General features: G+C 39.9%; 2 protein-coding genes across 3 annotated transcripts; one reads left to right on the forward strand and one right to left on the reverse strand.

Moving 5' to 3' along the window:
* Positions 1-17,997: 17,997 nt before the first annotated feature.
* Positions 17,998-20,111, forward strand: LOC126607539 (uncharacterized). The gene is made up of 2 exons (XM_050275165.1): positions 17,998-18,354; positions 19,848-20,111. Exons 1-2 carry the CDS (start codon positions 18,187-18,189, stop codon positions 19,893-19,895), a joined length of 216 nt encoding a protein of 71 aa, XP_050131122.1. The 5' UTR covers positions 17,998-18,186; the 3' UTR covers positions 19,896-20,111.
* Positions 20,112-20,917: 806 nt separating this feature from the next.
* LOC126607537 (F-box protein At5g07610-like) lies at positions 20,918-22,671 on the reverse strand. 2 transcript variants are annotated; one of them, XM_050275161.1, is made up of 2 exons: positions 22,570-22,671; positions 20,918-22,477 (listed from the first exon to the last, which is right to left on the reverse strand). In XM_050275161.1, exon 2 carries the CDS (start codon positions 22,461-22,463, stop codon positions 21,240-21,242), a length of 1,224 nt encoding a protein of 407 aa, XP_050131118.1. In that variant the 5' UTR covers positions 22,464-22,477; positions 22,570-22,671; the 3' UTR covers positions 20,918-21,239. The 2 variants fall into 2 exon arrangements, with proteins under 2 accessions (XP_050131118.1, XP_050131119.1); XM_050275162.1 differs by having other exon boundaries at positions 22,566-22,584.
* Positions 22,672-22,879: the final 208 nt, after the last annotated feature.

Consider the following 22,879-nt stretch of genomic DNA (forward strand, 5'->3'; position numbering starts at 1 on the left):
ACCAAACAAACAACAAGTAAACATGACAAGTATAGCAAACTAAAAACCAGACAGAGTAGAGTTTAAGAACGCAAATCTAGTTTTGGAGATAGGTGATCATGTTGTCTTTCCACAGCTTTGATCTCGAACTGGTTCGGAATTTTGAGCAAGAGTTCCTTGGTTTCAAATCAGACTTCTTCTGCTGGTTTGATTTGATTGTGCAGTCTGCATTCTTCTCTGCTTGTTTCTTCTGCACGGCAGGTAGGCACTAGGTAAATGTGTTGGTCTGTTTCTTTCTTCAATCTTTTCAAGTGCCCACCTCTTGCTTTCTTTCTCCTTGTCCCTAGCTGAGGATGAATTGGCAAATTGTCTCCACATGCTTCGAGGTATCATTTTCACTTCCCTTATATGTTCCCCAGGCAGATGTGGTAGACGAAGAGGAAGCATAAAATGATGAAGATGAGTACTCAAGAGCAAGGCTAGGTAAGCAATCAGGAATGGGTTCCAGGCAGTCGGTTCCAGATCAGAAGATTGATACCAAGTGCTGGCTAATTGCTCTCTTTCTCCTTGTCCCAAAACAATGACAAGGAGAAGGACAGGGAGAAAGCATGATATGAGATACTCTTGCTTTCAACCTTCACGATATGAAATACTTTTGCTTTGGATGAGTTGTTTGCAGAGGTACCCTAAGGAATAAGGAACACTGAATGACTCGAGAGGGTTTGTTGGAAGGCATTCTCGGAGATGAAGGAAGGTTATGTATCTCTGCCTTGCTATGGAGGGTGAAGGTCGACATTTATAGGAAATAATAACCGGTACTATTCTTTCACTCTTGTCGGCAACCGTTGGATGATTGAACAGTAGACTTCACGTGCTTTCTACTTCACCAGAAATCTTCGACAAATTGCCCGTAATTTCCGCAAAGCTGAGTGTGCACGTGACAGATGCTGACACGTCTGAATAAAGCAGATGCCTCTTCGATATCTGGAATCAGCACTTCAACAAACTGCCTGTGATTTCCGCAAAGCTAAGCGTGCATGTGGCAGATGCTGACACGTCTGGAAAAGTAGATGGCTATCCGATTTCTGAGCTTGCCTTTTTGAGTTTTGAGCTTGCCTCTTCGAGTTCTGAGCTCTAACGAGTGTTGATTTTTATAGAGGCACGCAGTTCATTTCAAAGCACACTTAAATTTGCGCTTGTAGAAACTCCATTCTTACACTTCTAAGATCTTGACTTGTCCGACCTTTTCTTTCTTCAACACCTTTGAAAATGTTTGCCTTCCGACCATCATTTTGACTTGAACCTTGGTGAAGAGGCTGCCATGCCTTCTCCAGACAACATATGGCGCCCATCCTTCATATCCCCAACTGGTCCTCTTACCATTGGGGATTCGGTGATGAAGAATGACCTGACTGCTGCGGTGGTGGCCCGGAACCTTGTCACTCCTAAAGATAACAGACTGATTTCCAAACGATCTGATGAGTTGGCTATTAAGGAGTATTTGGCTCTTAGTATGCAGTGTGCGGGTTCTGTGTCCAACATGGCCCAACGCCTATTTGCTCGAACCCGTCAAGTTGAATCGTTGGCGGCTGAAGTGATGAGTCTCAAACAGGAGATTAGAGGGCTCAAGCATGAGAATAAACAGTTGCACAAGCTCGCACACAACTATGCCACAAACATGAAGAGGAAAATTGACCAGATGCAGGAATCTGATGGTTAGATTTTACTTGATCATCGGAGGTTTGTGGGTTTGTTCCAACAGCATTTGCCTTCGTCTTCTAGGGCTGTACCGCATAGTGAAGCTCCAAATGATCAACCTCCGATACCTCCTCCTTCTGTGGCCCCGTCGATTGCTGAGGCTCCGCCAACTACTGAGACTTCTCCCAAATAGCCTTTATGAAGGCTCCTTCTTGTATTTTTCTGTCTCTTGTTTCTTTTCCACGAATTTTAATGTGAAAATACCTTGCATATCTGTCAATGTCTCAAAAATAAATCCAAACCCAAAAATAATTAAATAAGCAACAAACAAATAAATTAAAAAAATGACAATCAGGCAAAATAAAATGCAGAAAATGGAAGGTTTTTAGAAATGCAAAACTGCTTGTGGAGCGATTAAAAAATCTTCCTCATTTGAATACATGGGTTGCCTCCCAAGAAGCGCTTGCTTTAACGTCTTCCAGCCAGACGATACCTCCATTTAAGCTTGAACAGGGCCCATGGCATGGAGGGGTACATTCTCCACGACTTGCTCCTCAAAGGCCTCATAATAGGGCTTCAAACGATGTCCATTACCTTGAATTCTTGTTGCGTCTTCAAACTTTGTATTTGGACTGCACCATGAGGAAAAATATTAGTAACCACAAAAGGACCAATCCATTTGGAATGCAACTTACCAGGAAACAAGCGAAGGCAGGAATTAAAGAGTAACACTTTCTGCCCAATGGAGAATGATTTGCCTCGAATCATCTTGTCATGGAAAGCCTTCGTCTTCTCCTTGTAAATTTGGGCATTTTCATAAGCCTCATGCCTAATCTCTTCAAGTTCATTTAATTGGAGCTTTCTATGAATTCCAGCGGCGTCAAGGTCCATGTTGAATGTTTTGACGGCCCAATGCGCCCTGTGCTCCAATTCTACGGGAATAAGGCATGGTTTACCATAGATGAGCCGAAATGGGGACATGCCAAGGGGTGTTTTATATGCCGTGCGATATGCCCACAACGCATCCTCCAAACGCAAGCTCCAATCCTTTCTTGTTGGCCCAATGGTCTCCTCTAGAATCTGCTTGATCTCCCTATTAGACACCTCGGCTTGCCCATTGGTTTGAGGATGGTAAGGTGTAGAAACCTTATGGTTGACATTGTACTTCCTCAACAATGCCGCAATGGTTCGATTGCAAAAGTGAGACCCTCCATCACTGATGATTACTCGTGGCATTCCAAACCTTGCAAATAGGTTAGTTCTAATGAAATTTGCAACCACTCAAGAATCATTAGTTCGGGTGGCTTTTGCTTCCACCCATTTCGATACATAATCCACAGCAAGTAAGATATAAAGGAAACCATGTGAGGAAGGGAAAGGGCCCATAAAATCAATACCCCAGACGTCAAAAATTTCAACATTGAGGATGGAAACCTGTGGCATTTGATCCCTTGCACTTATATTTCCTGTTCTTTGGCATTTATCACATGTTAAGCAAAAAATTCTAGCATCCTTAAAGATACTAGGCCAATAGAACCCACAATGTAACACTTTAAGTGCTGTTCTTTGTGTGCCAAAGTGACCACCACATGCATATGTATGACAAAAGCTTAAAATGGAATGAAACTCAGAATCACGCACACATCGACGAATAATCTGATTCGGGCAATATTTCCACAAATATGGATCATCCCACACATAAAACCGTGCATCATTTCTAAGCTTATCACGTTGGTGTCTAGTGAGAGTGCTTGGAATTTGTTTAGACACAAAAAAGTTTACCAAATCAGCATACCAAGGTTCACTTACCTTAATGGACATCAATTGTTCATCAGGAAATGTTTCAGCAATGGGTAGGGACTCCTCATTATGGATTATACGGCTTAGGTGGTCGGCCACCACGTTTTCACTTCCCTTTTTGTCTCGAATCTCAATGTCGAACTCTTGGAGAAGCAATATCCATCGAATTAGCCTTGGTTTGGCCTCCTTCTTGCTGAGCAAATATTTTAAAGTTGCATGATTAGTGAAAACAATTACTTTAGTACCAATTAAATATGATCGAAATTTATCTAAAGCAAAGACAACGGAAAGAAGTTCTTTTTCTGTTGTGGAATAGTTTAATTGGGCATCATTCAACGTTCGTGAAGCATAGTAGATGACGTGCGGCCTCTTATCCTTCCTTTGTCTTAAAACAGCCCCTAAAGCATAATCGGATACGTCAAACATGAGCTCAAAAGGAAGGCTCCAATCCGGTGGAACAATAATGGGAACCGTGGTCAGCAACTCCTTGAGTTGTTTGAAGGATGCCGTGTACTCCTTATTGAAGTTAAACGCCACATCTTTTTGAAGGAGACAGCAAAGAGGTTGGGAAACCTTTGAGAAATCTTTGATAAATCTTTGATAGAAACCTGCATGTCCAAGAAAAGAACAAACCTCTATAACCGAAGTATGAGAGGGTAAGTGACGTACAAGATCGATCTTTGATTTATCAACCTCCATTCCTTTTTCAGAGATGATATGTCCTAAAAATATGCCTTGTTTAACCATGAAATGACATTTTTCCCATTTGAGAACAAGGTTTGTTTCAACACATCGTTTTAAGATCAAACTGAGATTATGCAAACAACCATCAAATGAATCACCAAAAACGTTGAAATCATCCATAAAAACTTCAATAATTTTCTTAACATAATTAGAAAATATGCTCATCATGCATCTTTGAAATGTGGCAGGTGCATTACATAAACCAAATGGCATGCGGCGATAAGCAAATGTACCAAAGGGGCATGTGAAAGTGGTTTTTTCTTGGTCCTCGGGTGTTATGACAATTTGATTATAACCAAAATAACCATCAAGAAAACAATAGAAAGCATAACCCGTTAACCTCTCAACCATTTGATCAATGAATGGCAAAGGGAAGTGGTCATTCCTATTGGTGGCGTTTAGCTTCCTGTAATCAATACACACCCTCCAACCTGTTTGGATTCGAGTAGGCACAAGCTCATTTTCGGCATTTGTCACCACAGTTACTCTGGATTTCTTTGGGACACATTGAACAGGCAAAACCCAACGACTATCGGAAATAGGATAGATCACTCCACAATTTAAATGCTTGATTATTTCCTTCTTCACAACTTCCATCATCGGAGGGTTGAGTCGGCGTTGAGCTTCTCGAGATGTTTTAGACCCCTCCTCCAAAAGTATGCGATGCATGCAAGTGGTGGGACTGATTCCTTTTATGTCGGCCAATGTCCACCCAATTGCTGTTTTATACTCCCTTAGCACCCTTACCAACTTGTCCTCCTCTTGTGCCGTGAGTGTGCTTGAGATGATGACGGGCAACGTCTCATCATCGCCCAAGAAAACGTACTTTAAATGGCTTGGCAATGGCTTAAGTTCAAGTGTAGGTGGCTGTACAACTGAAGGAAGTAACTTATTAGTCAAAACTGAAATGGATATTGGGTCCAAAAACTTACCAGATTGTAGTGGTAATGATTTGAGGGTAGCCATCATTTCAGTCATGTCTTCATTAGGGGGTACGGCAAGGGAAAAATCATTCATGCCGTGGGGATGTATGGTTTTTGCTTCATTGTTTTGAATGTCCATTCCTCGTGCAATGACCAATTCAAGTGCATCGTCATTCAATTGTTCAAAATGGTCCTGCGCCAAAGAAGCAAATACATCAATAGAAAAACATGAATGATCCTCACTAGGATACTTGATAGAATAAGAAAGATTGAAATTGATAACTTCCCCATCAAATTTCATCGTCAAAGTTCCATTAAACACATCAATCTTAGTACGGGCAGTTTTCATGAATGGTCGTCCAAGGAGGATGGGTAATGTAGGGGAGTGGTCCGACTCGTCCATTTCAAGCACGTAGAAATTTGCTGGAAAGATTAAGTGATTGACCTGTACTACAACATCTTCCAAAACTCCCTTTGGATAAGCATTAGATCTATCGGCCAATTGTATAATCACACCATCTTTTCCAATTCGCCTAAGTGCATAGATGCATAGATTGAATAAGGCATGACATTTATAGATGCACCTAAGTCTAACATGACAGATTCAAAACGAGTATTACCAATTACACAAGGAATGGTAAAACTACCCGGATCCTTACATTTAGTGGGCAGTTTACGCTGTAAAACAGCTGAGACATTTTCACTTACCTTGACAACCTCCTTGCTCAAAATTCTCTTCCTAGTTGTGCAAAGTTCTTTAAAAAACTTGGCATACTTTGGAACTTGCTTAATTGCATCCAAAAGTGGTATATTGACTTGAACTTTTCTAAACGTTTCCAAAATATCCTTTTCAGCCTCCTCCTTCTTTGATTGCATAAACCTACAAGGAAATGGTACATTTGGAGGAATAACATTAGAATTAATCAAAATTGGAACTTCCTTACCTTTGTTGGCCGAATTGGATGGTTTAAGGGCTTTTAGGGCCTACGGCAAAGATGTTTCCACCCTTGCCGTTGGGGTACTTTGCTCCTCCTCTTCAATTATCAACTCTTCAACCTCGTTGGAACGTGAATTGGACAGTTGGGGATCAGATCCAACTTGTTTTACACTTCGCAAACTCATGGCTTTTGCATATTCAAATCCTCTCTTCGGGTTGACAACGGTCGAACTAGGCAACTTACCTTGCTCTCTGAATTGTCCTACAAACTTCCCAATCTGCCCAATTTGCTTCTCCATTTGGTCCACCCTTTTGTCTTGGTTTTGCATTGCTTTGGCTTGATTTTCTTGCCCTTGAGACAAATTGGTGAGTAACTTAAGAAGTGTGTCATTATCTAAAGATGTACCTGAGGTGTTTTGGGCAGGTTGTTGTGGGGCTTGTGTTGGTGCGTATTGCTTAGTATAGAAGCCCGGAGGTTGCTGCTTAAAGCCTCATTGTTGTTGGGATTGTTGGGGCTCCCTCCACTTGAAATTTGGATGGTTTCTCCAACCTGGATTGTACGTATTAAAATATGGATCGTTCCTTGGCTAGTTGTGGCCTTGAAATTCAATTGCATTGGCGCTTTCCTATCCACCATTTTCAATCAATTGAGGGCATTTTTCAGAGGCATGTCCTTGGATAGAACACACACCACATACACTTGGTTCTTTCATCCTCATTCCTTCGGCCATCTGAGACACAATGGAAGTAAGATTAGCTAACTGTGATTGAATGTCGGATGTGGAACTTACCTCATTCACTTGCTGCCGTGGGGTGTCTCTTTGACCAACGCCTTCATATTGTTGAGCATTCAATGCTCGGTTAGCAATTAAGGTCTTGGCAGCCATGGGTGTTTTGTCCACCAAAGCTCTTCCCGCTGAGGCGTCTAGCATTTGGCGTTCAATTGGTAGAAGCCCTTCGTAGAAATATTGAAGAAAAACTCCTCATTCATCTGGTGCTGTGGACATGAAGCAACAAGGGTTTTAAAATGCTCATAGTAAGTGGGAAATGATTCACCTTGGTTTTGCTGAATGCCACTAATCCTTTTGCGTAGTAGAATGACTCGAGAGGTTGGGAAAAACTTCTCCAAAAATGCCCGTTTCATACTCTCCCATGATGTGACAGTTCCGGGGGCTAGCTCATACAACCAATCTTTAGCCTTTTCTAAGAGAGAAAAGGGAAAAGCCTTTATTTTCAGAATGCTCCCATCAACATTCACAGGGGTCATGCTCTAACAAACAACCTCGAACTCCTTCAAGTGTTTATTAGGATCTTCCATGGACATCCCGTGGAACTTAGGGATGTGATGCAACAAACCTAATTTCAATTCGAACTCGTTCGTCTTCCCTAGGGCAGCCAGGGGGTATTGGATGCATAGGGGAGCGGCATTGTCCAATCCCGAAGTGGAAAGCTCATTGATTGTTCGATTATGCGCTGCCATGTTAGGATCTTCCTCCTCTTCTTCAAGTGGATGTTCTTCCAACTCAGGTTTAGGAATAGGTGGGTTACAATCTTGCTGATTCCTATTCCTTCTCAAAGTCCTCTCAAAATCGTCGTCAAAGTCCAAGATATGCTCACGAATCGGATGAGAACTCCGAGTCATAAACTGGTACCTAAAACAAGAAAACAAACAAGGTCAGTAACTAACATAAAAGCACACGAAAAAAAAAAAAAGAAATAACAAGGGATTAGCAATGTTGCTAATCCCCGGCAACGGCGCCAAAAATTTGATGCGAAAATAACTTAACACACAAATTAAACCCTCTTGTTGTCAATTGTAGTAAAGAATGTAAGTAGGGATCGTTCTAGGCCGGGGTTTAGGAGGGATTGCTAAAACACTTGAAACTGACTTAAATATGTGAAAACAAACTTAAAAGCATGAAATTAAACTTACAAGACTCAAAACAAAGTCACAAGACTCAAAACATATTATAGAGACTCAAAACTGCCTAAAAACAACTCTAAGGCAGTTTCTGCCACTAACACAAAGTTTGGACGAAAATTGATTTTATCTTGACTTAAAACACTTAAAAACACAATCTAAAGCAAGTACTAACTACTATGACTTAATAAAATAAAGGGGATTTTGGTTTTGGACGAAAATAAGGAAAACAAAGCAAGAACAATTTAAACAGATTCTTAGACAAATTTAGGTGAATTGATGGGTGATGGGTTAAACTATGGATGATGGGCTAGCTAGAGGGTTCTTCTCCACACATGACATACTTGCACACAAACCAATTTTCAGTTGTTCTTTCGATCAATCATGAAACTCAACAACCCAGGTTAATTAAGTCCGCTTAAATTAACCTTCAAGTTCTCCTTAAGTTATTGAATTGGATGGGAAAGCGAATACAACAATTCAAGCATTCTTCAAAAGTCCTTTACGTGAACAGTACAATAAAGATACAATCAAAGATCATTAAACATCATGAAAACAATAAGTATTGATGAGACATTCGGTACTATGATGAGCATGAAACTCCTGCTAAGAATTCATTTAACGCGATTGTTTATAAGCGACCTCCACTACTTGTGAATATAAATTTGTAACTATTAGGTGAAACTCCTTTATACTCTAGCATCATATTCATGCATGCAAACTAAGTGTGCACTCTTAATAAACATACACGAATAAGTTATCAATCAAGCAGTTAAACAAATTGAATTCACAACTTATGAAATCACAACTGAAGGTAATCAATTCATATTGCAAGTATGAACATGGTTTCGAATTCCCCCCTAGCTAAGGGGGGTTTAGTTCCTCATACTTACAAAGCAAAGATAAACAAATTTAGACATTGAAAACAAAAGAAAGAAAACACCTAAACGCTCCAACGATCCAAGTTGGACAGCATGCACGTCCAAGCACTTTCCTTCCCTTCCTTTGCTACGGCACAAGGTGTGGTGAGTTTTTGAAGGTTTGGTTGTATGGAGAAATGGATGTGAAGGTGAATGGATGTGTTTGGATGAAAGTTGTATTGAATTGGGGATGAATTATCAAGCAAAAACTTAATGTAATGGCTGCCACACACACTTCCTTTTATAGAGGAAGTGCACAACATGGAGGGATGGATGGTGGTGTGAGCAATGATTCAAGGGTGAAAGTGAAGTAATGATGAAAAGCATGGGGGATGAAATGGAGTGGTGTTGCAGCTATGAATGCAAGTGGGGAACATGAATGATTGTGCACATGGTAGATAAAGGAAAGGGAGGTGGAATGGTGCAGAAATTAGTCATAGGTGCAGGTGGATTCATGATGCACGGCATGGGCAAGGAAAGTGAAAGAGTGGTGCATCAATGAGTGCATGTATTAAAGGTGAAAATGAATAAAATCTTATGTGTGAAGGGGACAAGGGATGTGCACCACTTGAGTGCAATTATTAAATGTAATGGTGCATGAAAACAGAAATAATGAAGGGGACAAGGGTGAATGTTGTGGTAATGAGTGAATGTAGTGGTGTATTTTATGCCCATGTCGTGCCTTTCCTTTGCCCATGTGTGTGTGTTTCCTTTGCCCATTTGCACACACATGTTCCTCATCATTTCAACCACAAAACAAACACATTTTCTGTCCTCCAACCTGTCCATGCAGTTTGCATGTGTGTGAATGTCATCCTTGCATGTGTGTGAGCTGTTTGATGTCTCCTCCCTTTGCATGTGTTTATGCCTTCTCTTCTAGCTGTGCATTTCCACTTGCTCCAAAGCCAAATGAGTGCAATCATAACCCCATTTGTTGCTGAGTGTTGATGACAAAGCAAAACACAAAACAAGTGCCTTTACTTTTTCATTTATTAGCCAAATATGCTTAACCATTTTCTGAACCTTTCAATGTTACAATGCCCATAACTTCTTCTAGAAAAATTATATTAACAATCTGTAAATTTCTCCAGAAAATAGACATCCGTAGCTTCCCAAGCATATAAGGCTCATTCTCTCATTCATTCTGAGTTGTTCGTAACATGCTTCCAAAATCAGCTAATCTGCACATGCAGTTTTGACGAATTTGTTACTAAATATCTCACTTGTGCTACTTTTCTTTTCTTTGCTTGATAAATCACACAAAACACAAAAACATAGTAAATAGCTCAAAAATATAAGGAACTAACTAAGAAAAGACAAGTGAATTTTATGTAAAATATATATAAATATGAGCTTATCACCCTCACAAACTTCAAGTCCCCTCACCCTCTCAAAGACTCGTCACCCCCTCAAGCCTCTCATTACAGAGGCTCTCTCTCTCCCTCTCAATCCTCTCAAAGAAATACAATATCAATGTGGACGTAGCCCAAACATTGGGGTGAACCACGATACATCTTGTGTTATTTACATTCTTGTAGATTCACGGTCAAATTTACGTTGTTCCAAGACCCTTCCGGTTTTGTGCATCAACATTTGGCACCGTCTGTGGGAATCGACATGAAAAACTATGTCGGTTCTCTTTCATTTTTTCACATTCACTGTGAATCTGCAAAATCTGTAAAATCATAAAAAACTCAGAAACCCAGTAACCTTTCTCTCTCTCTCCCTTCAGTCGCAGTCAGTACTAGCACAGTTTCCAATCTGAATCCATACTTAAGGGTTAAAGAAATCAAAATCCGAAAACCCAAACTCAAAATATCTCTCTGTCTCTCTCCTACAGCTTACAGGCACTAATTATGGCTGAAAACGGGCACAAACTACAACAACAGCAACTAGAAGAAAGCATAAAGCTTATGACAACCGCAGTTCTGCCTTTTATCTTGCATTTCAACAGCAACCCATTGAAAGAAGAGTACCCGGGTTCGAGTTCGTCTCAATCAGGTCTAGATTTCGACTCGATGGTGATGATGATCCCTCCGCCATTTCTGAACAAGACATATGATATGGTGGACGACCCAGATTCGAATCGGGTCGTGTCATGGAGCAGAGAAGGGGGAAACTTTGTGGTGTGGGACCCATATATTTTAGTGATGAGCCTCTTGCCCAAGTACTTCAAGCATAATAATTTCTCAAGCTTTGTGAGGCAACTCAACACTTTCGCACCATTTGAAGAAGGTGAAGAACACTCACAGATAGAGAATGGCATATATGTGCATTGATAGTGGAAATCTAATGGCGATTGCCCAGCAAGTCATCCAACAGAAGCAACAGCAGAAGCAGTAGCAACAACAACGCCACCATCACCGCCAGCAGCTGCTCGGTGTTTTCTCCCTCACTCCATGGCCCAACAACAACCGCCACACTCCCACTCAAAGCCCTAATTTGAGCTTCGGTTTGATCGGGTTAGGGGTTTTCAGACCAGTTTCAGCTTTCGGGAAGTTCTAACGCTGGTGGGGAGCTTGGGTTTTCATCTCCTAACTTGGATCACCACTCTGCCGAGTTTAGGTTTTTGGATTTGGGCGGCACTGGCCCTGTCGAGTTCGACTCGGATGAGTGGATGGATGGGATAATATGCGGTGAAGATTCAATGGATAGTTCCAACTTGCCTTCTGCTTGCAACATGTGGCAGGGGAGCAATCCTGGTTTCGATCTCTATGGCACAGATTCGTTTCGACCCCACTGCCTGAGTCGACTAAGCAATCCCTGTTCTCTGCCGTTAAATCTCAACCGAGTCATATTCTTCGAGACCCAAAACCAATTGCTAGCGATGACCAGACTATTCGTATATGGAACTGGCAGTCACGTACTTGTATTTCAGTGTTGACAGGGCACAATCATTATGTCATGTGTGCCTCATTCCATTCTAAAGAGGACCTTGTTGTATCTACCTCTCTATATCAGACTGTCCGCGTTTGGGACATTAATTCCTTGAAAAAGAAAACCGTATCTCCCTAAGATGACATTCTGCGACTAAGTCAGATGAACACAGATCTTTTTGGCGATGTTAATGTTGTTGTTAAGTATGTCTTAGAAAGGCATGATCGTGGTGTTAATTAGGTTTCATTCCACCCCAACCTGCTCATGAGCAGATGATTGCCAAGTTAAATTGTGGTGGACGAATGGTATCATAATAACTACTTTCCTTGTCAATGTTTATTTGCCTGAGTCGGATAACTCAGATTCGCAGATTCTCGTGATAGTCTCCTTCTACAAGTTCGCTGATTTTCTTGACCATAATCGCCTGCGGTAACCATTGAAGCAACTCTGCGAAGAACTGCCTTGTGGACTTCCTCAGTGACGGAGACCAGAAATGAAGCTCACTATTCTGCACTCGCATGGGAACACAGCTGATATGGGTCAGATGTACGAGTTATCCAATGAGTTGAGTCTCCACCTCCGAGTCAACTTGGTAGAGTATGATTATTCGGGTTACGGACAGTCTCTGCTACCGGCCTTCGTGGGCCATCATCTCAAGATGAGGGAAAGAAAAAGCAAAGTGGAAAAAAAAAGGTCCCAGCAACAACCAGGCTGTGGGAAAAGAAACAAAAGCAGAAAAGAGAAAGTAAAAGCAAAAGAAAAAGAAAAAGAAAAAGGGAGGCTCTCCTCGGGAGCACATGAGAAACAAAAGCAGAAAAGAAAAAGTAAAGGCAAAAGAAATCAAAAAAGGAAAAGCCGAAAAAAGATGCTCCACTATTCCACTAGTCCACTATCCCACGTGATAACATGATTAAAGATAAGAAGATGCCCACTAAGGTTTCCTGTCTCCACTTTCTGTTGAACCAAAAGATGCCCATCAACATGCTGAAAACATGTAATTTATTTTTCTTATCTTTCGGAGACATCTGTATAAACCCCATCAGAGGGTAATAATAAAAAATAAATAAAAAAAAAGGGCAAGCCCAAAATAATGGGCTGGCGAAGGCCCATATGCCCAAAAGAGCCAGACCCTCTATTATCACGAACCAAGTGATCAAAAGTACGTCCAGTAGTACAAAAAATTATTCGGCAACCTGCTGCTATTACCACCAACCAGGTGATCAAAAGTACGCCCAGTACTACAAAAAAATATTCGGCAGCCCGCCGCTATTACCACTAACCAGGTGATCAAACGTACGCCCAGTACTCCAAAATTATTCGGCAGTCTGCCGCTATTATCACCAACCAGGTGATCAAAAGTACGTCCAGTACTCCAAAATTATACATAAGCATCACTCATGTCAATCATACATAAACATACATGAGTATCACTTATGTCAATCATACATAAACATACATGAGTATCACTTATGTCAATCATACATAAACATTCATGAGCATCATTCATGTCAACATTCATGAGCATCACTCATGTCAACATCCATGAGCATCACTCATGTCAATCAACATAAACATTCATGAGCATCACTCATGTTAATCAGCTTCAAAAAGCTTCATTTACAGAGCTCTAGCTTCGAAAGCTTCATTTACAGAGCTCCAGCTTTCAAAGCTTCATTTAGAAAAGCTCCAGCTTCAAAAGCTTCACTTACAAAGCTTCATAAAGCTTCAGTGCAGGGTATACAAATACCGCCTCCGAACAACCGTCGCTTCGGCCCATACATGGATTCAATTTGAAGTCTCCAGCCAACAGACTCTATTGATCGAAAACTTGGGGGACTACATTATGTACCATATATTGGGGGACTCTAGCCCATTATTTATGTATTGAGGAGTGAGCCTTTATTCTATAAAAGGGACTCCCTCACCTTCAAACGCCACAAACAGAGCCAACCAAGGCAACATAAGCCACAAGCAGAGCAGCCTCGCAACTTGTGCTACTTCTAGTTGAGCATCATTTCAGATTAAGCACTACCTCATATCGAGTATCAGTTCAAGACGACATCTAGTTACTTCGGCCCACACATGGACTGAATTTCAAGTCTCCAGCCAAAAGACTCTCTTGGCTGAAGACTTGGGGGACTACTGTTTGTACCATACTTAGGGCCTCCGTATTTAGACCTCGTATAAATACTCGGGGGACTCAAATGTAATTATGTAATAAATAGAGGGGCAAATATGTAAAAAAGGGAAGAGCCCTTATTCTATAAAAGGGCCTCCTCACCCTCACAAACCTCCAGTCCCCTCACCCTCTCAAAGCTTCCTCACCCCCTCAAGACTCTCATTACAGAGGCTTTCTCTCTCCCTCTCAATCCTCTCAGAGAAATACAATATCAATGTGGACGTAGCCCAAACATTGGGGTGAACCACGATACATCTTGTGTTATTTACATTCTTGCAGATTCACGGTCGGATTTACGTTGTTCCAAGACCCCTTCGATTTTGTGCATCAACAAAGATAACAAATCCACGTAGGCTCAGTACATGCATGAACAAGAGACGGATATTTTGATTCAACACTGGAACTAGATACCATCAGTTGATTTTTGGAGCACCAAGAAATGAGATTCGTTCCAAGGTGATTTAAATAGCCAGTGATAGGAGGGACGAGTGTCTGTATTACCTGCCCAATCAGCGTCATAAGCAGATAATTGTGCGGAAGTAAGCTGATTAGTCAAAGTAAGACCAAAATCCATAGTACCTTGACATAACGTAAATTTGTTTAGCAGCAATCATATAAGTAATATGAGGAGAAATCAAGAATTGAGCAATAATATTGACAACAAAAGATACGTCAGGGCGAGTTAAAGTAAGATACAAAAGGGGCCAACGAACTCAAGATAAGAAGTAGGAAAAGCAAGAAGGGACTCATCAAACGACGTGAAAACGATCTTGGTGGTGAGCAATATAGAAGCAGGCTTGCAGAAAACCATTTCAAACTTTTGGAGAAGATCATGTGCATACTTGAATTGAAGCATGTGGAAACTATTAGAATCATGAGTAACTTGTAAGCCCAAAAAATAACTGAGGGGACCCAAATCTTTAATGTCAAACTTTTGAAGAAATGCTGTAAACTGAATGAGAAGTGCAAATGAGCTGGCAATAATTACAATGTTGTCAACATTTAGTCACAAAAAATAATGTTGTAGGCATTATGGTAAATAAAACAGGAAAAATCTACTTGACTCCACTGAAAGTCAATATGGAGCAAAAAGGAACTGAACCTTTGAAATCAGGCACAGGAGGCTTGTTTAATGCCATTACAAAGATTTGAGATGAAGCATCTTAGAAAAACTCGTTTATGCCTTGACCTGAAATTCGAGCATTGTTTAGATGGTATCCACCAGTTAAACTACACCCCGAAGGTGTTACCTTTTTAGTATTCCTAGATCATCTATTTGTTAGATGCAAATGAGATCCATGAAAAGATTGTGGAACCCGAAGTTTCATATCTAAGCTCAATTAGCGTTGTGTTGTTCTTAGTTCATTGCAGTAGACAAGATATTTCCTTCGCATTTGATATGTTGACAAGATATAGCACTGTGCCTATCTTTACCCGTAGGGACATCGTAATATTTGCGAAATCTTCAAATTGTTACACAGCTCATTGTGCCTCACTAGGCCACATGTGAGAAATAGGGTTGAAAGCTCTTGTTGAGTATATTTGAAGCACATGTGGTTTTTCATCTATCGTTGAGTTCCTACAAGACAATGTCTCATTTATTGACCAAACCAATACATAATACATCAACATAGTTAGCACCAAGCATCTTGTGCCCTCATCACAGCAGCATCGCATTAGAAGATTGAAGTCAAGTAGATCCGGTCCCATGACAACCTTGCTGACCTCTGTTGAAGTCTACCTACCAAAAACTTGTTAAGGAATTCGTATGCGTAACTATCTCACTTGTAATGCTTGAAATTCTCATTTGTAAGTTTTCTCAAACTCATGAAAAGTATCTAGACATATACCCATTTGACTTTAATGTACTATTTTCTCCTATATTAGGAGAATTTTTTCCATTGGATTTTTGCTACCTGACGTGGTTTTAATAAAGCACCTATTCTGGACTGGTTATACCCTTGTATGCATCCTGCTTGTTGAAGACATTTAGTTTGGACAATACAACTCCTTTATTTTGTCCATAAACCATGGGTTTTATCCTACCTTGCTTTTACCATAGTGAGACTTTGTGAGTTCTACTACCTATGTATTCTTCCTTTTGTTTTGAGACTCGCATTCATTCATTGTGTCAACTAGGCGAGACGACTTGATCAACTATTTCTACACAATCACATGAAGACCTGATGTGCCATTTACTTGAGTATTTACACACTCAAGAGGAGTGTTGCAGTCCTAATTTCATTAGCAGCTTGATTGTGTAAATCCTAATAAATTATGTTGAGGAATCCTAGGAGATAATTTGATTAGGTGCAAATTTTTTGTTTGTGTTAATTTTTTTTAAAATTAATTTTACATTAATGTTGTCCTAAAGTGTTTTTGTAAACATTTCGACAAAAAAAAAAAATTCAAATTTTGCTACCAATTTTTTTTTTTTTCACAAAAAAGTGTAACTAGATTGACTACATTATTGAATAAAATAGATCAGTAATTAAACAAACAAAATTATATGGAATGAGTGACTCTTCATTTGAAAACTTGAAAGCCCCCACATAAATCTTAACCCTTCATTGAAGCAGTTGAAAAGAAATAGAGAAAAAACCATGTGCGTTGGGACCCAATCGGCACAACACCCGCGCGTTTCGGGCAAAGAGGTGTTCTTGTTGCACAGCAGCGCTTAGTTTGGTGGGTTAGGTTCACCATTTTTGTCCCTATATGGGTACATACGTTAAGTATGTAATGAGTTCTTATATTTTAGAGATTCACTTTGCGATCCATTATAAATTCAATTTGTCCTTATATTTGTATTATACGGTAGCTGTCCTATTTAATAACTCAATTAGAAATGCGCTAACTTCACCCTTACTACTTGGATTAAACCAGAAATTATCAAATTTAGATCCTCAATTACTTCCCCAAAGAATTTTATTTTTCAATTGGAAGTCCTTAATGTTTTTGCAATCCAACAAATTGCCACCCAACCCAAGTATGCAATGGCTAATGTATCAAAATAAAAATAATTTTTATAAGGTAACAAATTAAAATAAACATAAGTAATGTAACAACAATAAAATAAAAATAAAAAAGGAAAATTAGAATCCCTGCACTTTTCTAATACTCTTTAGAATTCTGTAATCCTCATTTTTGAATTTTGAATGGTCTTATCCATTTCAATTAGTGGTTGTTTTCACTATTTTATATTGATATCATATGAGATAATTAGACGTATTTTCTATTTTCGGAGGCTTGAAGCTAGTACATTCAGATAATATATTTAAACGTACCGAATACGTACCAAGAAGATATATAAAGTAACGTACCAAATATGTTTTTTAAATAAATATAAACGTACCAAAATAATATATAAATGTACCAAATACATACAAAAAAGAAATATGAATGTACCAAATACATACCGAGAAGATATATAAAGTAACGTACCAAATATGTACCAATGAGAAATATATGTTTAATCGAGAGGAAATATATGTACCAAATATGTTTTTTTTTAAATAAATATAAACAAACCAAATACATACAAAAAAGAAAACAAACATACCAAATATGTACCAAGAAGATATATTAAGTAACATATCAAATATGTACCAAGAAGAAATCAACGTTTCATGTGTAATTTGAAAGACTTTTTATTAAAATTGAATACTTCAATATTTACCTACAAGATCTAAGGAGTTTTGAGATATTATCTAAAAAAAATTAAAAGGTATATTAAATATAATGGCAAGTCGCATTTATGTGTATTTTGAAAGACTTTCTATTGAAATTAAATTCTACAATATTTATCAGCAAGATTTTAGGAGTTTTGATGTATTATCTAGGAATTGAAAGGTATATTTATATAATGGCAAGTTGGGTAATTTAAATTATAAAAAAAAGGCTACTTCTAATTCATATGGTACTAAATTGTAGGAAGATGTTTAATTAAAACTCTAGAAAGCATAAATGTTTAATCTCAAAATTTTAAAACCAAGTCTTCTGTATCAAAACCCCCCCCCCCCCATAAAAAACAAAGAAAAAAGAAAAAAATGAGTTATCGTTGCAGCCAAACAGAGGATTAGACGGACATAGCTGAGCCCGAGCATTTCAATTCAGGTAAATTCGATACAACCCTACAAACAGCAGAGTGTTGCAGGAGAGAGAGAGAGAGAGAGAGAGGGAGAGAGAGAGAGAGCAGAGACGAGAAGAAAATGGGGGGAGGAATGGAAGCAAACAAGAACAAGTTCATAGAAGAGTGGGGATCCGTCAGAGAAAATCTCGAGCACAACTTCCGCTGGACTCGCCGCAACTTCGCCCTCGTTGGCATCTTCGGCATCGCCATCCCTATCTTGGTTTACAAGGGCATTGTCAGAGACTTCGTAACTCCCTCCCTCTCTCTCGCTCAATAATTTATGTTTATTTACTTATTTAATTTTGGAAATTAAACCGGTGGATCCGTTTCGATTTTGCCTAATCGATCGCATTAGGGTTCCGGATCTCTTGGTTTTTGATTCCTCAATACCTCGCTTTAGCTGTTTTTTGGTTTAATTTTATAATTTTCAGAGATTATTTGACTTCTAAGATATCATTTTTCTCAAATTATGGAATGTTGATACATTTGGGTTTTGACCCAAATTGCGTTTTAGGAAGGAACAGATGCTTTGGGGTCGTAAAATTAGTGCAGAATCATGGTTTGTGAAGTGTTTGAGCTATATTCTTTTGGCATTTTTAGTAGTTTTGGCAAATTCCATAATTTTTCATAAAAATTGGGTTCGGCATAAATAACCCTTTTGTACTGGGAGTTAAATACACACTGAGAAGCCTTTCTTGCGTGGTGAAATCGTAAGAAAATGCGTAGGCTAGATTGGAAAATGGGTTTGAAATGTCCCTCGGGTCACTCATCCATATTGGAGAGCTGCATCACTGTGGGTTTTAGAGCATTTCTTGGGTTGTGCATTCTGTTGGAAAAATGCCAGTAATATTTCCCTGAGACTGTGACAATTAACATAGATAGTCGAAGAGGTGTCTCTATGGGTGAAATCTTTTGGTAGGAAAGGGGGTTGAAGGGACAATGTAACGTTGCCTGCCAGGAATCTTCTTATTCCTTATTAGTATTTTCTTTTAGTGGGGAAGGGAGAGATGAAATATATAGGTTTTAGCTAACGTTTTTCTTAGTTTTCTATTTGATTCTTGTTTTGCATCGCGTTTCTTTTTCTTGTTAGTTCCTGTTGTATATCAGAAGGTATGGTCCTAGTATGCGAAGCAAGTTGTCCTTTCTGCATCAGTGGTGTCATTATTTTTCATTGTTAGAACCTGTTCGTTGGCAATCAGTTGCCAAATTATCGGATATCTTTTTTGTTGTAAAATCATGCCCTTTGTCCAACTTCTTTTCCTCCCCCAGCCTAGTGATTTCTTTTCTTGTTGCATACTTTATCCCACTTTATATTCATTGTTTGACACTTCTGATTTTCCATGTTCACAATAGTCAGTTGTACTTATTGCAGAGATGAACACATGTAAGGATAAAGGCTTCAAAGTAGACAGATTTTTCAAAAACTTCGAGTACTGAAAGTTAATAGTAATATTGAAGACTTATTGTTTTGCAAGATAGGATTAGTCTTGAGCATTAATACTCTTACCCTCATTTCGTTTATACAACTACAAAAACTTTGATTAGGTACTTATCAGTGTACTTATCCCTAGTATTTTGTGTGGTTGCTATGGGTGATGATCACTCATTTATATTGCATCTTTGTCTTTTTGGTGGGTTAATCATTTGAGCGAGTGCTCACACTATCACCGCACAAACAATTTTGACATTCCAGTCTTGCTGTCAACTGATTGACCAACATTTTGTGTTCTATGATGACAGCACATGCAAGATGAGGATGCAGGCAGACCATACAGGAAGTTTATATGAGTAATCTGGGAATGTTTGATAATAACTGTGGGACTAGTCATAGAACGTTTACGAGGCCACAAGTATCCCTCTCCTGGTAGATGGAAAGTGTTTCATTTTCGTTGTTGATCTATGGATCATAATGTCATTCAATTTGGTAAATTCAATTTGGTAAACTTGTGCCTTTTGTGATATTTTCTCCAGTTCAGTTTATCTGCATGAATCCTTGGTTCCTCATTTATTTGTTACTTTTATCCTTCATTTATTCGGTTCGTCTGAATAAGAGATGCGATCATGTTTCTTGAGAAACGGAGGCATAAGCATTGGATCGTAGCAGTTGTTGTCACATTGAAGTATATACATTTGATGGTGCATACTTAGATGATTGATCATATTATTTTCCGTGTACATATGGTTCAATTCATATTCTGAAAATAAGGCAAAAATTTTTCTGGCTGCAACACCACCAAGCTTCTAGTAGCACAGTTCATGGTGTCGATTAAACAACTTAAAAAGTCCCAATTTGATCAAAACCAACTAGAAACTAAACGCATGAGCTTCTTCAGTTTGCCATCGGAAGAAATGTAGGAGACAACCGTGCCGAACAAAAACAGCACCTACTCCTATTCCTCTTTCCTTTCTGCTCGAACCACGCTCATAACCCCTGAAACAAGACGCTTGAATCCCCATACATATCGGCGAACGCCAGTCTCGTAGTACTCGTCAAACTCCGGAGAGGCATGGAATTTGCACTGAAGGATTCTTTGGCGATAACAAGTAAAGGGAAACTGCTGCATGACTGTAGCAGTGGATTGCAAGCTTGGACAAAAACAGGGAAAGTGAAATGTGTGGTTTTCGGGTGGAATAGTATTGGAGATGGGTTCCAAGTGTTGGTTTGGGACTCAAAGTATTTTGAAGTGGGGGTGATAAAAAGCCGAATGCGCAGCTAGTACGCCGCAGATTTGACGAAACTGGTTGGGGAAAGAAACGGCCTTGAACTGTTGGATGAACAGCTTATCAAACAGGACAGAAGCACAATACCATTAAGGAACATAAAATTTCCAAACTACATTCACAGACGTATTGAATTACACGAAAAGGAGCGATATCTATCGAATTAGGGCAACGGAACACATTTACATAAGCTAAACAAGTCTTACTTGAGAGAAGTAGAGGAAATTAAGCGCTCAGATGGGACAGTAGTGTGCGTGAATGGCTAGACATTCGACCATTTGTACCTATGATCTACCCTGGCGTCATTTCACAAGCACCTTCTATGACATTGAGCAAAAGAAGTGAGATGAACAAAAGCAGACTACGAAATTAAGACAACGAAACACGCTTACATCAACAAGGGAATTGTGCTCAAACAGGACAGAGAGTCTCTATGAATGGAAAGGCATTCTCCCATTCACACTCAGCTTTCTCATATGGAACTAGACACATGAGCTGCTTCAACGAACCATCCTTCAATCTGTAAGAGAATAACCTACCACAAACAAATAGCACCAGTTCCGATTCCACCTGCCTTTCTGCTTCTGCTTCAACCATTCTCAAAACCGAAACACGAAACCATTCGCTGCCAACCCCATACATATCACAGAATTCAACTCTAAAGGTAGCAAGATTGACACGGTGCCTCAGCCGCCAACCAGAGTAATCCTCCTCCAACTCCAACACATCAAATTCCACATCCGAGGTCGTGTGCATTATCAACTGCAGCTGGCCCCGAGACTCCCCAAAATACTGGATAGTGTTACGGGTTAGGTATCGCGGCATGGGAATCGGATTCAAGCACTCTTCGTCCACATCGAAACAAAGGGAAGTCTGCTCCTCACTGTACCAGTGAATTGCCCGCCTAAAAAACACAGGGGCACCGAAATGTGTTGCTTCTGGTGGATCAAAATTGATTAGAGACGGCTTCCAAGCGTTGTTCTGGGATTCATAAACACGAAGCGAATATACTTCGTCAGCGCCATTCGAGCTCCTCAGTACACACACTATCTTGAAGTGGGGTGAATGAGTCGGATCAAAAGCCATATTCACACCCTCTATCTCTGCGCAACCAACTTCATCGCTCGGAAGATTAATGGTCTTGAACTGCATGGTGATGGGATTACAAACAAAGATTCTAATCCCACAATCGTCCTCACTAACAAAAGTAATAAAATCATGTGGGATACCAAAATCAAACGCTGTGTTCTTGAAATCGGGGTCGTCCGTAAGGTAGGCAGAGGAGCACAAGAGCAACCCATTACAGGATTGAAGGATTTTGATGCGTGGAACACCCAGATAACTCAGATACGGAGGGGGATTCGCATCGAATTTGGGGTGATTCGAGTGAGTGAAAGAGACATATTGGAATTCTGGGGTGGGCAAGTAGTCATTGTTCAAGAGGAGGCCGGAGGGGGCGAGAGTACCTTGGCAGCGGACTTGCGCGGCGATGAATTGGGGGCAGGAGATGAGAGAGAGCCAGTGGGTTGATACGCATTTGAAGCGGACGAGGGATTTTGTGGGCAGTCGGAGGAGGATTTGTGTGAGTATGTCTTGGCTGTTGGCGACGGCTTCTCCGGGCGATGAGATTGCCATCTACGTCCGAATCCCTGCAAAGCAAGAAGTGAAAAATGGCAGTGAGAAGAGAAGAATGAAGTTGCAGGGAAGGATAAAATAGACTTCGACGAGGGTTTAAACCTACGGAGTGAATGTCGCGGGTGGAAATCTACGGACGTATGAGGGGATTTTGGGGTTATGCAATCGGGGTAAAATGCCCACTGAACTATTACTAGTTGGAATTGACCTTCTAAACTATTTTTTGATAAATTAATTTTTTAAATTATTTTAAAATAGCCAATTAACCTGATGTAGAACAAATGGCGGAATGGATCGAGGAGGAGATGGAACGTCGGAAGACAAAAGGGCGCAATCATAAAAGGGGTATTAATTTCCCATAAAAGTGGCTTGAGCCACTTTTCGCAGAAACGTGTTAAAATAATTCTCCCACAAAG

This window comes from Malus sylvestris, chromosome 16 (genome assembly GCF_916048215.2).
Source record: "Malus sylvestris chromosome 16, drMalSylv7.2, whole genome shotgun sequence".
NCBI lineage: Eukaryota > Viridiplantae > Streptophyta > Magnoliopsida > Rosales > Rosaceae > Malus > Malus sylvestris.

Excerpts from the sequence above, each read along its gene's own strand:
- LOC126607537 (XM_050275161.1), bottom strand. The coding sequence starts at position 22,463 with ATGGCAATCTCATCGCCCGGAGAAGCCGTCGCCAACAGCCAAGACATA.
- LOC126607539 (XM_050275165.1), top strand. The coding sequence starts at position 18,187 with ATGGGGGGAGGAATGGAAGCAAACAAGAACAAGTTCATAGAAGAGTGG. Across the intron at positions 18,355-19,847 it reads AGGGCATTGTCAGAGACTTC|CACATGCAAGATGAGGATGC; the intron begins GTAACTCCCTCC and ends CTATGATGACAG.